The sequence below is a fragment of the Crinia signifera genome, chromosome 2, assembly GCF_055691185.1.
Source record: "Crinia signifera chromosome 2, ASM5569118v1, whole genome shotgun sequence".
In the NCBI taxonomy this organism is placed as follows: Eukaryota; Metazoa; Chordata; class Amphibia; order Anura; family Myobatrachidae; genus Crinia; species Crinia signifera.
The window spans coordinates 3095186-3113102 of record NC_139218.1 but is presented as its reverse complement, the minus strand read 5'-3'; the positions used below and the strand labels follow the sequence as shown (position 1 = coordinate 3113102).

At 46.8% G+C, this 17917-nt stretch overlaps 1 protein-coding gene across 2 annotated transcripts in view; it reads right to left on the bottom strand.

The window, feature by feature from the left end:
- The window catches only part of MAB21L3 (mab-21 like 3), a 76719-nt gene extending 61194 nt beyond the window's left edge, over nucleotides 1-15525 (bottom strand). The window contains exon 1 of one of the 2 annotated variants that reach the window (XM_083170920.1): nucleotides 15381-15525. Coding sequence is in view for 1 of the 2 variants with exons in the window: in XM_083170919.1 (XP_083027045.1) it covers nucleotides 2777-2992 (216 nt within the window). In the remaining variant the exon portion in view is untranslated. Of the gene's footprint in view, nucleotides 1-2776; nucleotides 3335-15380 lie in introns of those variants that run through there. The other variant, XM_083170919.1, reaches the window with a different exon arrangement.
- Nucleotides 15526-17917: the final 2392 nt, after the last annotated feature.

Genomic DNA, 17917 nt, shown 5'->3' with positions numbered 1-17917 from the left:
TGGCTCAGCCCACATCTCTGCATGTGTATGGGCTCTGTATGTATATACACACGGGGAATGGCTCAGCCCACATCTCTGCATGTGTATGGGCTCTGTATGTATATACACATGGGGAATGGCTCAGCACACATCTCTGCATGTGTATGGGCTCTGTATGTATATACACATGGGGAATGGCTCAGCACACATCACTGCGTGTGTATGGGCTCTGTATGTATATACACATGGGGAATGGCTTAGCACACATCACTGCGTGTGTATGGGCTCTGTATGTATATACACACGGGGAATGGCTCAGCACACATCTCTGCATGTGTATGGGCTCTGTATGTATATACACATGGGGAATGGCTCAGCACACATCTTTGCATGTGTATGGGCTCTGTATGTATATACACACGGGGAATGGATCAGCACACATCTCTGCGTGTGTATGGGCTCTGTATGTATATACACACGGGGAATGGATCAGCACACATCTCTGCGTGTGTATGGGCTCTGTATGTATCTACACATGGGGAATTGCTCAGCCCACATCTCTGCATGTGTATGGGCTCTGTATATACACACACACACCGGGAATTGCTTAGCCCACATCTCTGCATGTGTATGGGCTCTGTATGTATATACACACGGGGAATGGATCAGCACACATCTCTGCATGTGTATGGGCTCTGTATGTATATACACACGGGGGATGGTTTAGCCCACATCTCTGCATGTGTATGGGCTCTGTATGTATATACACATGGGGAATTGCTCAGCACACATCTCTGCATGTGTATGGGCTCTGTATGTATATACACACGGGGAATGGCTCAGCACACATCTCTGCGTGTGTATGGGCTCTGTATGTATATACACACGGGGAATGGATCAGCACACATCTCTGCGTGTGTATGGGCTCTGTATGTATATACACACGGGGAATGGATCAGCACACATCTCTGCGTGTGTATGGGCTCTGTGTGTATATACACACGGGGAATGGATCAGCACACATCTCTGCGTGTGTATGGGCTCTGTATGTATATACACACGGGGAATGGATCAGCACACATCTCTGCGTGTGTATGGGCTCTGTATGTATATACACACTGGGGGGGGGTGGCTCAGCCCACATCTCTGCATGTGTATGGGCTCTGTATGTATATACACACGGGGAATGGCTTAGCCCACATCTCTGCATGTGTATGGGCTCTGTATGTATATACACATGGGGAATGGCTCAGCACACATCTCTGCATGTGTATGGGCTCTGTATGTATATACACATGGGGAATGGCTCAGCACACATCTTTGCATGTGTATGGGCTCTGTATGTATATACACACGGGGAATGGATCAGCACACATCTCTGCATGTGTATGGGCTCTGTATGTATATACACATGGGGAATGGCTCAGCCCACATCTCTGCATGTGTATGGGCTCTGTATGTATCTACACACGGGGAATGGCTCAGCACACATCTCTGCATGTGTATGGGCTCTGTATGTATATACACATGGGGAATGGCTCAGCACACATCTCTGCATGTGTATGGGCTCTGTATGTATATATACACGGGGAATGGCTCAGCACACATCTCTGCGTGTGTATGGGCTCTGTATGTATATACACACTGGGAATGGCTCAGCACACATCACTGCGTGTGTATGGGCTCTGTATGTATATACACACGGGGGATGGCTCAGCCCACATCTCTGCGTGTGTATGGACTCTGTATGTATCTACACATGGGGAATTGCTCAGCCCACATCTCTGCATGTGTATGGGCTCTGTATATACACACACACACCGGGAATTGCTTAGCCCACATCTCTGCATGTGTATGGGCTCTGTATGTATATACACACGGGGAATGGATCAGCACACATCTCTGCATGTGTATGGGCTCTGTATGTATATACACACTGGGGGGGGATGGCTCAGCCCACATCTCTGCATGTGTATGGGCTCTGTATGTATCTACACACGGGGAATGGCTCAGCACACATCTCTGCGTGTGTATGGGCTCTGTATGTATATACACACTGGGAATTGCTCAGCACACATCTCTGCATGTGTATGGGCTCTGTATGTATATACACATGGGGAATTGCTCAGCCCACATCTCTGCATGTGTATGGGCTCTGTATATACACACACACACACACACACACACCGGGAATTGCTCAGCCCACATCTCTGCATGTGTATGGGCTCTGTATGTATATACACACGGGGGATGGCTCAGCCCACATCTCTGCATGTGTATGGGCTCTGTATGTATACACACACCGGGAATTGCTCAGCCCACATCTCTGCGTGTGTATGGGCTCTGTATGTATATACACATGGGGAATTGCTCGGCCACATCTCTGCGTGTGTATGGGCTCTGTATGTATACACACACTGGGAATTGCTCAGCCCACATCTCTGCGTGTGTATGCCCAGTAAGAGCCAGGATTGGACTATCTGGGATGGCATCATACAGCTGGGGGAGCGGTTAATACAGGGACGAGCGATAAAAGTAACGTACAAGACACAAGAGGAAGTGCCGCTGTGAGCCCCCAATGTCCCTATTACACTCGCTGTCAGGAAATGTGTAAGTAAGAACCAGGACAAATGTCCATTATACTACCCAGCATGCAGAGCAATCCCAGCTAACACAGAGCCCGCCCACTGCGACATGCAGATAAGGGTCCTGGTCATGTGATGCATTCAGCATTGTGTATCTGCAGCACACTGCATGTGACACAAAGACCCACAACACACACACACACACATTGTACCGTGTTCAGCAGAAAACTGTGCAGCTCTTCCTCTGTGACCACCGGCATCTCCTCACCCTCCAAGTGCCCAGATCCAAGAGATGCCAGGCTGTGCCGCCTCTCCCCCCTGTCCCAGCCTGCTGACATCACTCCTACCCCGTCCTGTCCATTCTCTGCCTCCTCTTTACTGTAAACAGGTTGTTTAACATCACACCCCGGGCACCCCGCCCCCATCATAGATCTCTGCTGAGTACAATCACATGGAATAACGTGCTGACATCTCCTTCATGGTCTGCTGGACACACAGAACACAAATATATATATGTATATACATTTGCGAGCGGGGTCTGGCACCCTGGATTATCCCTTTATGCCCTGGTGCCTTCCAGAGAAGAAATATACAGTATCCAGTTATCCACTCAGTTCCCTCGGCAGGTTCCTTGTAGAAATTAGAGGCGGCAGCTCATCGGACTTGTATTCAAAAAGGTATTATATTATAGTACACCATCGGTACAGCAGGGTTGCCGACACTCCCGCATTTATAACACATAAGTGCCTCAGACGATTATGTGTGCGGTATATAAATATGATAGGCTGCCTGAAGAGGTGAGTTTTCAGGGAACGCTTGGAAGTTTGGAGGCTAGCGGAGAGTTTTAGGGGCCCATTTATCAACTAATATTTAGGGCTATTAAGTATCACCTAAATGTATCATAGGGGGACCACAGCAGGAATCTCCGATCCCTGCTGCGATCCTCCCTGCACCGCCGCCGGCCGCATCCCCCATAGGTTTCTATGGGGGATGCGAAGCTGCCCGATGTATCAACATCAGGCAGCCCGGCATCGCAGCCCTGGGCTATCGCCATTCTGATATGGCGATAGCCCATTGTAGCCTATGGCTACACATCGCCACGCTTCGGGCTCGCTGCGCTCGCCACACTTTATATTCTCAACTCCCCGCCGACGTGGATAGTGGGGGTATGAAAAGGTCGTAGGACGCGTACCGCCGCCCCTTGTGGGCTCGCTGCGCTCGCCACGCTTCGGGTTGGCGTTGATAGTGGGGGTGGTACAGTGTGAAAAATGACATTTGGGGTGCATTGTACATGATTTCAACTCATGTCCATAATTTCAGTGAAAAATGACGATCTCATGCAATGCGATTTTTATCAAAAATGCATAAAAACACGGTAAAATTGCATCGCATGCCATCGCATGCCACTACATATGGCATGCGATGGGAGCCGTGATACTACACAAGTACCGTGTTTTATATTGAATACGGTAAGATACAGGCAACCAATGGAGGGACTGGCAGAGCGGATCAGCAGACGATGAGCGTCTTACAAGGAAGATTAGCCGAGCAGCAGCATTTAGAATGGATTGCAGTGGTGAGAGTCTGTTCTTGGGAAGACCAGTTAGGAGACTGTTGCAATAATCAATGCGGGATATAATGAGTGCATGGATAAGAGATTTGGTAGTGTCTTGTGTGAGATAGGGTCGTATTTTGGATATGTTTTTTAGATGCATGTAACATGATTTGGAGACAGATTGAATGTGGGGAAGAAAGGACAGTTCAGAGTCGAGGATGACCCCCTAGGCAACGAGCTTGTGGGGTAGGGTAGATTGTCGAGTTGTCAACAGCGATGGAGATATCAGGATGGTAACTGTTCTTGGTTGGTGGGAATATAAGTAATTCCGTTTTGGAAATATTGAGTTTGAGGTGGTGAGAAGACATCCAGGATGAGATGGCAGAGAGACATTCAGAGACTCGGCCCAAAACCACTGGTGACAACTCTGGGGTTGATAGATAGATTTGAGTATCATCTGCATATAAGTGATACTGAAATCCGAAAGAGCTGATTAGTTTACCAAGAGAGGAAGTATAGATTGAGAAAAGCAGAGGACCTAAGACTGAACCTTGCGGAACTCCGACTGACAGAGGTAGTGAAGAGGAAGAGTAGAGTCAGAGAAGCGAACACTGAAAGAGCGATCAGATAGGTAAGATGTGAACCAGGAAATGGCTGTATCATTAAGACCTAGGGAGTGTAGTGTTTGTATGAGAAGTGTGTGATCCACAGTGTCAAATGCAGCAGAAAGATCTAGAAGAATAACCAGTGAGTAATGGCCTTTAGACTTAGCAGTTACCAGATCATTCACCACTTTAGTCAGTGCTGTCTGAGTGGAGTGTTGGGAGCGAAAGCCTGACTGAAGCGGGTCTAATAGGGTGTTAGAGTTAAGAAAGTGTGTGAGGCGAGAGTAGACAAGTATCTCGAGTAGCTTGGAGAGGCATGGGAGCTGAGAGATAGGACGATAGTTAGAGAGAGAGTTAGGGTCAGAATTGTGTTTTTTCAGAATGGGAGTAATCACTGCATGTTCGAGCTGAGAAGGAAAAGTACCAGTAGCAAGAGAGAGATTGCAGATTTTAGTTACGGTTGGAATAAGCAAGGAGATAGATTTTTAATGACTTGCGCAGGTATAGGATCAAGAGGAGAGGTAGTAGAGTAGGAGGATAAGAAGAGTGCGGATTCTGAGGGTACAGTAGAGATTTAAATGGGTTAAAAAGTCACTTAGGGTTGGTGGCATGAGAAGACATGAGAGATTTTATATATCTCTCTCTCTCTCTATATATATATATATATATATATATATATATTTACACACAGTGCTGTTTTTGTAGGAAAATAGGTTGAGGAACTGTGGGCGGGGCAGATGTGGGCAGAGCTACTAAAGGGGCGGGCATCAATTGTTGAATACACTTTAACATATAATGCCCTCAGCAGTGCCATATATACACATAAGGCCACAATAATGCCGTATATATACAAGCCATCAGCAGTGCCAGTTGCACAATGCCCCCAATACCCACAGTAATGCCCGATACACAATGCTCCCCAGCAGTGCCAGATAAACAATGCCCCCAAACCAGTGGTGCAAGTCTAAAAAAATACTTTGTGGCACTGTGTGTACACGCCAAAAAAGATTGTGGCCACATGGGGTGCGACCAATGAAAATGGAGGATTGATACACATATGGCCCCCAATAGTGCCAGATACACATATGGCCCCCAATAGTGCCAGATACACATATGGCCCCCAATAGTGCCAGATACACATATGGCCCCCAATAGTGCCAGATACACATATGGCCCCCAATAGTGCCAGATACACATATGGCCCCCAATAGTGCCAGATACACATATGCCCCCAATAGTGCCAGATACACATATGGCCCCCAATAGTGCCAGATACACATATGGCCCCCAAAAGTGCCAGATACACATATGGCCCCCAATAGTGCCAGATACACATATGGCCCCCAATAGTGCCAGATACACATATGCCCCCCAATAGTGCCAGATACACATATGCCCCCAATAGTGCCAGATACACATGTCCCACAGTGCCAGATACACATACAGTATGCCCCCAATAGTGCCAGATACACATATGCCCCCAATAGTGCCAGATACACATATGCCCCCAATAGTGCCAGATACACATATGCCCCCAGTAGTGCCAGATACACATATGCCAGCAGTAGTGCCAGATACACATATGCCCCCAATAGTGCCAGATACACATATGCCCCCAATAGTGCCAGATACACATATGCCCCCAATAGTGCCAGATACACATATGCTCCCAATAGTGCCAGATACACATATGCCCCCAATAGTGCCAGATACACACATAGCCCCCAATAGTGCCAGATACACATATGTCCACAATAGTGCCAGATACACATATGTCCCCAATAGTGCCAGATACACATATGCCCCCAGTAGTGCCAGATACACATATGCCCCCAATAGTGCCAGATACACATATGCCCCCAATAGTGCCAGATACACATATGCCCCCAATAGTGCCAGATACACATATGCCCCCAATAGTGCCAGATACACATATGCCCCCAATAGTGCCAGATACACATATGCCCCCAATAGTGCCAGATACACATATGCCCCCAATAGTGCCAGATACACATATGCCCCTAATAGTGCCAGATACACATATGCCCCCAAAAGTGCCAGATACACACATGGCCCCCAATAGTGCCAGATACACATATGTCCACAATAGTGCCAGATACACATATGCCCCCAATAGTGCCAGATACACATATGCCCCCAATAGTGCCAGATACACACACATGGCCCCCAATAGTGCCAGATACACATATGTCCACAATAGTGCCAGATACACATATGTCCACAATAGTGCCAGATACACATATGCCCCCAATAGTGCCAGATACACATATGTCCACAATAGTGCCAGATACACATATGTCCACAATAGTGCCAGATACACATATGCCCCCAATAGTGCCAGATACACATATGTCTCCACAGGGCCAGATATTTCCCCACAGTGCCAGAAACACTTTTCCCCCATGGTTCCAGAATTTCCCACCAGCAGTTTAGGGTGCAGGAGGGAAGATTAGGTTTAAGAGCAGGTTAGGTTTTGGGGAAAGATTCAGGTTAGGCACTACAGGAGTGCATAGGGTTAGGCTGCAGCACGTTAAGAGTTGTCTGTGGGGGAGGAAAGTCAGGGTTAGGCTAAGGGAGGGAAGGTTTGGGTGTGGTATGCTGTTCCGTCAGTCGGGATCCCGACTGGCCGGACTCAGACAGCGTGGCCAGCGCAACAAAGCCCGTTGGGGGATCGCTACGCTCGCCACCTATTCTATTCTCCCTCTATGGGGGTTGTGGACCCCCACAAGGGAGAATAGCTGGTGGCCATCTGTGTTTTAACAGTCGGGATCCCAGCGTCGGGTTAATGACTGTTGGGACCCGGTCTGGCACCCGGAAGGTTTAGGCTACTGGCTGGAAGGTTGTGGTTTTAGGCTGTGGAAGGGAAGGTCGAGGATTATGGTGCAGGAGGGATGGGAGGGAAGGACTATAGGTGCGTATACACGGGATCGATTATTGCAAATATCGCTGGAAATATGGTCACTGAGTGTCCATATTGCCTGTGATTGGAGTGAGCACGGCGATAAATCGCTGAGTGCGTGCTTCCCTTTTCAGCCCCTGAATGGTCACTGGTCGGAGGCGTACGCTCCTCCGACCAGCGACTTCCTGGCCTCTTATCCCGGCAGTGTGACATCTCTGGTCACTGATGAAAACAGAACACTGAGCAATATATTGCCAGCGACCATATTGCCCCATGTGTACGCACCTTAAGATTTAGGCTGTGAGCGGAGAGGGTTCGGCTGTCGGAGGGAAGGGAGGTTAGGCAAGCCTGACTCAGATCCCTCCCCACTCTGTCCAAGGTGACACTTCCCTGCAAGCTCCCATCTAAATAACCTGTGGGCTGTAAACCCCCCCCCCCCCTCCCCATCCCACCATCACGGTCATAGCGCTGGTACTGTAGGGGAAGCATAGTAGCAGCCAGCCCTGTCACACAACTGCCCCCATCCCCGCTCACATCAGTGTGCGGGAGCCTGCTGTCGGATGCGTGCAGGAGGATGTCCCTGCAGCGGTTGCTCCTCCTGAGCTGTCAGGGAGGCAGGCTGCAGATTGCGTGCAGTGATGCCACACGCCTGACGCAGAGTTACACGGATGCCCCATCAGCATCTCTCCCAGAGGCGTAGCGAGGGCGGTGCCGGTGGAGCACCAGCTCCGGGCGCTGGAAGCTATCATGGCGCCGGAGCTGTGCCGGCACCGCCAGCTCACCCGCTCCCCTGCACTCTAGTCTGCCGCCCCATCTCCCCCGCTAGCTTCCGGCTTCCCGCTGTGTCCGGGAGACGCGGTGCTATTTAAAATTCACGTCTCCCGCTGGACCGCTAGCCAATAGGCGCTTGCGGTCCAGCAGCCAATCAACTGGTGGCTGCTGGACCGCGAGCGCCTATTGGCTAGCGCGGTCCAGCGGGAGATGTAAGTTTTAAATAGCAGTGCACGTCTCCCAGGCGTGCGCACCGGGGGGTGCCGGGGTGGGGGGACGGGACACTGCTGCCGAGAGCCGCTGGTGCAACATGAAGAGGGAGAGGACCCACTGCTGCAGGGACGGATACAGAGGGGGGCGAACCGGGCGATTTAAAAGACCATGCGGGTGCGTCGGAGCAGCATAGCTGGACATTTAAATAAAGTCTCCTCTAATCCGAGATGTGACCCCGGACAGCACAATCTTGTGAGAATACCGACCCGGAAGTCACATCCTGCTCTGCCTCTTTGGAAGCCGGACTGGCATCTGTACGCTGCATTCAACACAACAGTCATGGCCAGGAAGGACCGCAGGACAATGAGGGACTCCACTGACAGGAGGAAGAACAATGCAGTACATACAGGTTAGAGGTATGCTGAAGGAGGGATGGGATGCCAGCCACTCCGCACCACCAGCCTGTATGATTCTGCGTACACCCTGCACTGGCCCCTGTTCTATTATACTAATATACCCCTAATCACCTTACCCTTCATTTCCCTACTCCTACTTACTAGGATTCCCATTTAAATACCCCTTGTGAATGCCCCCCATCTAAGCACTGATATAGTGCTTTACTGAACTGAACTGCATTACACTTTACCATTCACTAAATTACAGTTTGTAATTGTGGCATTATAACAGTGATCATTAAACTACATTCTATGTCAATCTTCTAGTATTGCTTATTATACACCTCAAATACATATCAGAGCAGGTTTTTTATATATATATATATATATATATATATATATATATATATATATATATATATATATATATATATATATATATATATATATATATATATATCTATCTATCTATCTCGGTCCTGTCTCTACTACACCTGGGGCAGCAGGAGGCCGGGAAGGATGGCGGGGTGACCGGGTATTATGGTTGCTGCTGCAATGGGAGATATGTAATCATACAAACATGTTCTGCACATCATCCCTGTTGCCTGAAATGGGGTTTGCATGTCACGGCTGCATTAGTGTAGCCACTGTGTGTGGCACTGCCAATGACAGGCAATACGGTTTGTTATATAGTATGTAATGGGCATCATGGGTGACCTTATGTGTAATTGGTGGCATTATAGCATGTGGCTTTATGTGCAATGGGTATTACGTTGTGTGGTATAATGTTAGGCCGCGTCCCCTTTTCGCCACGCAAGAGCCCCACCTACTACAAATCGGGGGGGGGGGGCGCGAAACATGCCCTTGCTCCGGGCACCGTGGCACCTAGCTACACCGCTGATCTCTCCTTCCCTTCCTTCACTGTGTGTCCCTGTGACATCAGCCAATCAAAGCTTGCAGGCCGGCTCCTGATTAGCTGCTGGCATGTGAGCTCTGATTGGCTCGAGGGCCGGCAGCCAATCAGGAGCTGGCCTGCGAGCTTTGATTGGCTAATGTCACAGGGACATACAGTGAAGGAAGGGAAGGAGAGATGCTGATGACAGCAGGGACACAGTGAAGGTAGGGAGAGATGCGCGGTGCGCTCTCCTCTCAGAACGAAGGGAAGCAGCGGCGCATCAGAGCGGGGCCGGCCGCAGAGGTCCCAAAACGCTGTTCATGCTGACGTCATTTTGCAAAACAGCTTCAGGAACGGCGTTCCGGGTCGTTCCGACACAAAAATAGCTATATATATATATATATATATATAATGGTAGGTGGAACCGCACACTAGTGAATCGCAAGGCAACAGGGAGGTGCTCCACTTTAAAGGAATCGATATCTCAAATACAGCTTTGTTGTTTGAAGCAGGCACTCACCAAACAGCATCAGAGCAAGTTGAAAAAGGATTTTAATTAATCATCATGTAGGTCGACGTTTCGATCCGCCACAGGGATCTTTGTCAAGACAGAGTATGTCACAAACAGGACAAGCAGCACCAGGAAGTGTACATGTCTGGTGTCAGTGGTCGGCTTTTATGGGATCACTGGGCTTAATGGAAACACACCCACTTCCTGTAGATCGAAAACCCGGAAGTGTGGTGAAAGTGATATTTAGAAAAGTTAAAACGACCCAAATGTATAATAACATAAGAGCCATAATGACGATTGGTGCCAGCCAGGAGTATGCATGAATTTGAAGCTATCAAAACTAAATAAATAAGCGGAGACACTGTAACAAACGACAACCGGAAGTAACGTGCGCTCCATTGCCGTGGAACGCACAAACTTCCGGATTCTGCGCAATAGACGGATATCGCTGTATGGGATATGATTAGACCCGGAAGCAGCGTGCGCTCCACCTGTGTGGAACGCACGCGATCCCGGAAGTATGTAATACAATATTGTATGCCAGCAAAACGAAACATTTAAAGCAATAACCGGACTAGTAAATACTCAATTATTAATAAGCGCTACATGCACATTCCCAACTGGCAACAAATCACCAAAGTATTATGAAAATATTTGTAAAAAATATTTATAAAAAATATATTTATAAAAATTGATTGTGTATGACCATAAATGCCCAACCACAACACACTGCCCGATACATCACATGATATAATAACTTAACAACTTAGACTTAATATGCATATTAAATAACGGTACTTGTTTCCTAGAACGGCCACAATCGTGAGTGATCGTGGCTCTTAATTAAGGGACACGATCCTCACGATGTGGCCGATTTTTTACAATTTTTTCCATTTGATTGACAGAAATCGGGTCAATCGGTCGGTCGCGACCAATTAAAATCGGCCGCGATGCGACCGACCGATTGACCCGATTTTTCCATAGACTTCAATGTTAAAAAATCTTTTAACATTGAAATCGGTCGGTCTTGTGCCATTATAATGGCACAAGATGAGATGGACTTGATTAAGTCCATCTCACATAGGGAAAAATGATAAAAAAGGTGAAATGGGCCAATATGACCCATTTCACATTTTTTATGTGCCCGCCATGACCCCACGATAGACGTGAACCCGAAGCGTGGCGAGCGCAGCGAGCCCGCGAGGGGCGGCGGTGCGCGTCCTCCGACCTTTTCATTTCCCTACTATCCACTAGGGCGTGGAGTGAGAATATAATAGTGTGGCGAGCGCAGCGAGCCACCGAGCCCGAAGCGTGGCGAGCGCAGCGAGCCCCGCGAGGGGACGCGTATACCTGTGAAGTTAGACGCATCCCCTCGCGGGGCTCGCTGCGCTCGCCACGCTTCGGGCTCGGTGGCTCGCTGCGCTCGCCACACTATTATATTCTCACTCCACGCCCTAGTGGATAGTAGGGGAATGAAAAGGTCGGAGGACGCGCACCGCCGCCCCTCGCGGGCTCGCTGCGCTCGCCACGCTTCGGGTTCACGTCTATCGTGGGGTCTAGCACACTTATTAACATTTGGGGGGGCAATTTAAACAAATCTGGTGTAAAAAAAAAAAAAATCGGGTGAAAAATCGGCAGATCGGATCGGTCGCATCGTATGCGACCAAATCGCATGCGATGCGACCGATCCGATTTTTTATCTTACGACCACAACGATCTAAATCGTTGTGGCCGTTCTAGGAAACAAGTACCTAAATAACATATAAAAAGAGTAGCAGATATCATTATAGAAATATGCTAGTAGGAAATGACGACAAAAAATTTAAAGAAAAACTTTCTTTTCTGAAAAAATGGAAAAAATATGGAAAAAATAATAGAAAGAAGACAGCACTGTCTAGAAAAATGAAAAAATCTTGAAAAAATGGACAAAATCACAAAAAGATGTTATAGGAAATATGTTCATTAAGGCCCCGCGGGGCTACTGTCCCCAGGTCATAAATCCACCGAGCTTCACGTTGGTGCAATTTTTTTTCACGATCCCCTCCACGTAACAAAGGTGGCACAAAATCGATGAGCATACATCTCAAGCTGGCAACCGAATGTCCACGCAATAAGAAATGTTTTACCACCGGTTTATCCGATTTTTTGTTTTCCAGGGCCTGGCGAATGGATAAGCGGTGATTCGCCATGCGTTCCCTGAAGCACCTTGTGGTCAATCCAACGTAGTACAGTCCACACGGACAAATGAGAATGTATATAACGTACGAAGCAGTGCAGGACAGCCTGTGCCGTATTTTTATTTTCTTCCCGGTGTGTGGATGGGGAAATGTTTGACCGATCAACATCGATCTACAGGTAGTGCAATCCGTACAACGGACACACCCAAGGCGTTGTGTCGGTAGCCAGGTAGTTGTCCCCATGTTAGACTGCATCTGTGGCCTCATAAGCATCTGCTTCAGGTTTGGTCCACGTCGAAATGATTGCATAGGTGGTATCTTGCTTACGTGGCCCATTCTCGCATCAGTGGCCACAATCGGCCAGTACTTTTTAATGGCTTTACCCATATCATCTGATGCTGTGTTGAATGTGGATGCGAAAATCATGCGATCCTGCCCAGATTTTTTTAGGGGATTCAACTGCTCTTTTTGGTGCCTGTTGCGTGCTTTGTAGAGGCATCTGGTGATGATCTTCTGCTGGTATCCTCTTTCAAGGAACCGCATACACATCTCATCGATCTGCACTTGCGCTGTAGATTCAGAGGCATACCAGCAGAAGACCATCACCAGATGCCTCTACAAAGCACGCAACAGGCACCAAAAAGAGCAGTTGAATCCCCCCAAAAAATCTGGGCAGGATCGCATGATTTTCGCATCCACATTCAACACAGCATCAGATGATATGGGTAAAGCCATTAAAAAGTACTGGCCGATTGTGGCCACTGATGCGAGAATGGGCCACGTAAGCAAGATACCACCTATGCAATCATTTCGACGTGGACCAAACCTGAAGCAGATGCTTATGAGGCCACAGATGCAGTCTAACATGGGGACAACTACCTGGCTACCGACACAACGCCTTGGGTGTGTCCGTTGTACGGATTGCACTACCTGTAGATCGATGTTGATCGGTCAAACATTTCCCCATCCACACACCGGGAAGAAAATAAAAATACGGCACAGGCTGTCCTGCACTGCTTCGTACGTTATATACATTCTCATTTGTCCGTGTGGACTGTACTACGTTGGATTGACCACAAGGTGCTTCAGGGAACGGATGGCGAATCACCGCTTATCCATTCGCCAGGCCCTGGAAAACAAAAAATCAGATAAACCGGTGGCAAAACATTTCTTAAGGTGCCCATACACGTTACAATTATTGTATACAATATTGTATACAATATCACATCTCATCGCATCTCTGTTTTGCGATGAGATGAGATCTAGTACAAAAAGTATGTGCTGCACATACTTTTTGTACTAGATCTCATCTCATCGCAAAACCGATATGCGATGATGCGATATTGTATACAATATTGTATACAATAATTGTAACGTGTATGGGCACCTTTATTGCGTGGACATTCGGTTGCCAGCTTGAGATGTATGCTCATCGATTTTGTGCCACCTTTGTTACGTGGAGGGGATCGTGCAAAAAAATTGCACCAACGTGAAGCTCGGTGGATTTATGACCTGGGGACAGTAGCCCCGCGGGGCCTTAATGAACATATTTCCTATAACATCTTTTTGTGATTTTGTCCATTTTTTCAAGATTTTTTCATTTTTCTAGACAGTGCTGTCTTCTTTTTATTATTTTTTCCATATTTTTTCAGAAAAGAAAGTTTTTCTTAAAAATTTTTGTCGTCATTTCCTACTAGCATATTTCTATAATGATATCTGCTACTCTTTTTATATGTTTTTTAATATGCATATTAAGTCTAAGTTGTTAAGTTATTATATCATGTGATGTATCGGGCAGTGTGTTGTGGTTGGGCATTTATGGTCATACACAATCAATTTTTATAAATATATTTTTTATAAATATTTTTTATAAATATTTTCATAATACTTTGGTGATTTGTTGCCAGTTGGGAGTGGCATGTAGCGCTTATTAATAATTGAGTATTTACTAGTCCGGTTATTGCTTTAAATGTTTCGTTTTGCTGGCATACAATATTGTATTACATACTTCCGGGATCGCATGCGTTCCACACAGGTGGAGCGCACGCTGCTTCCGGGTCTAATCATATCCCATACAGCGATATCCGTCTATTGCGCAGAATCCGGAAGTTCGTGCGTTCCACGGCAATGGAGCGCACGTTACTTCCGGTTGTCGTTTGTTACAGTGTCTCCGCTTATTTATTTAGTTTTGATAGCTTCAAATTCATGCATACTCCTGGCTGGCACCAATCGTCATTATGGCTCTTATGTTATTATACATTTGGGTCGTTTTAACTTTTCTAAATATCACTTTCACCACACTTCCGGGTTTTCGATCTACAGGAAGTGGGTGTGTTTCCATTAAGCCCAGTGATCCCATAAAAGCCGACCACTGACACCAGACATGTACACTTCCTGGTGCTGCTTGTCCTGTTTGTGACATACTCTGTCTTGACAAAGATCCCTGTGGCGGATCGAAACGTCGACCTACATGATGATTAATTAAAATCCTTTTTCAACTTGCTCTGATGCTGTTTGGTGAGTGCCTGCTTCAAACAACAAAGCTATATATATATATATATCTCCTTTGTAGCGATCGGCACTCAGCTTGTATAGTTCAATCTTGACCTGGGTGCCATGCCTGTGTCAAACGACACTGTACGTAGCAGGGAGTGGGGTTGGAGGCACTCACAGGATTTGTCAGAAATAAACACACAGACCCAAAGTCTGGCAGCAACGTTTCGGTCAGTTTATTGACCTTTGTCAAGCTCAGTGAATGTACAAAAAGCACTTACCTATATACCCTGTTCCCCACCGTGTGCAGCGAGATGCCAGCTTCCTCCTGTCGGTACGAGTCGTGATGACGTCACTGTTCAGCGACGCGCACCCTCCGGTGCGCTCAGCCCTGCAGGATGGTTGCTAGGCAACTCTGTGTAACAAAGAAAAATATACTGTGACATCAAACTGTGACAATACATGATATAAAAGAATGACACACAGCATCAGCGCAAGAGAGAGTAATGAAAAGGAAATATATAAAGAATATTAAAGAAAAAAATAATAATATATATAATAAACGGCTTCCTATGCTCCTGTCAGGAAGACGGGAGAGGTGTACATGTCAAACTCCAAAAACACTATAAAAAATCAGAACGCCTCTGCAGTTAGCAGATATGAGGTACGGTCGGAGGTAACAAACATGACATGGAGTATAGTATGAAACATGTAACATTGCAGCAAAGACAACGGGGGTACTACCATGTTCAAAGAAAGCAGCGGAAACTGCAGGCTTCATTTAAGCCCGTTGGGGATACAGTTTGAAGTCTATGTATCCACATTGACTCTTTTTGTAACAATTTCTTATCACGATCTCCGCCACGCAAAGTTTTAGGTACGTGGTCTATGATTTTGTAGCGCAGGGTCGCTAGACCATGTTTCTGCTCCCTAAAGTGCCGTGGGACCGGTTGTTCTAGCGGGATTATCTTACCGAGCAGTGCTTGACGGATGTGTGCCCTGTGACCTGCCATCCGTTCTTTGAACGTGCGGGTGGTTTTACCCACATATAGCAGGCCACAGGGACAGCGTATAAAATATACAACGTGAGTGGTACTGCAGGTCAATATATGTTTAATGGAGATGCGTTCGCTGGTATGTGGATGTTGGAAATCCGGACCAGTTTCCAAATAGCTGCATGTAGTGCAGTTTAAACATCGGTAGCACCCCGGTTTTTTAGACAAAAAATTAACAGGGCTGTTCACTCTAAAGTTGGATATGTCATTGTGCACCAGGATGTCTTTCAAATTGCGTTGTCTTTTAAAACTAGGCAGTAAGGTGTACTTGGCAAATCCTTTGAGGTCAGGGTCTCTGGATACGAGGGGCCACAATTTTTTTGCGTTTTGTACAATGGCGGTACTAGAGCGATTATAAGTTTGGACAAAAGGTATTCTGTCATCCATGCCTTTCTTAAATTTGGGTTTTAGGGTTTGTTCCCTGGGGATCGAGAGGGCTGCCACTTTGGCTTGATTTAATGCTTTGAAATCGTAACCCCTGCAGACAAATTTTTTTATCATCAGATCTATCTCTTTTTCTGTCTCAGTGGGGTTGTCACAAATTCTGTGTACCCGTAGAAACTGAGAAAATGGAAGGCTGCATATGGTGTTGCTGGGATGTGCACTCTCACTGTGTAGGAGTGTATTTCTGTCCGTAGCTTTTTTGTAGAGACCTGTGGATATTTTGCCGTCACCTATAGATATTTGTACATCTAAATAGTGCACAGTTTCACTGCTGATTTCGTATGTGAATTTAATTGTGGAATCTAGCAAGTTGATTCTATTGATTAACGCTATGAAATCCACTCTGGTGCCTGACCATATAAGAAACACGTCATCTATATATCTTACATATAGTGGGATATATTGAGAGACGTCTGGATCATTCAAAAAAAATTGCTGTTCCACAGCAAACATATAGGCATTTGCAAACGCAGGGGCCACGCAAGATCCCATCGCGCAGCCCCTGCGTTGCAAGTACCACTTACGATCAAATAAAAAGTAGTTCCTTTCAAGTGTCAGTGACAGCAGTTGTAAGAATAATTGGATGTCGGGACCCTTGTACAACGGGCTATTATGGAGCAGAGTCCGCACTGCGTCTATCCCCTCTCTGTGGGGAATGTTCGTATACAGACTCACGATATCCAAGGTACAAAGGTGGCAATTACAATACCGCCCCTTTGTCCGCGGGGCGGATGACAATACTCTGATCATTGCTGAGATTGCGTAGACATTGGGTTTCTTTACGTGAGAGATTGGGGGCTTTGGTCCTAGGACGATGTCCTTCCACCATTGCCAGATGGTCCAACGTTTTGTTAAATGCTTTCAGTGACGCATTGTTGGTAGTAGGATCAAAAGTTGAAGCTGTTTTGAAGGGAAAATCTGTAGTCAATTGAGGTGCTTGTATTTCTGTGGACTTGTTATAATGTTCCCGCAGTCTCAGCTTACGGTTAAATTTATATGATTAAATTTTCCATTGTAGGTCATTGAAATCGGCTGTAGGGACAAACGAAAGTCACAAGGATGCTATTAACCCCCCTGGACGCCCGATCATTTCGGCTCGTGATTCCATTTATTATCAAGTTTCCAAGTACCTGGACTTTCATCTTCAATCCACGATTCAGGCCCAACCAACATATTTAAAAGACACAACGGATTTATTGTTAAAATTACAAGCACTTGACTCTCTTCCAGCTAATTGCCACCTTTGTACCTTGGATATCGTGAGTCTGTATACGAACATTCCCCAGAGAGGGGATAGACGCAGTGCGGACTCTGCTCCA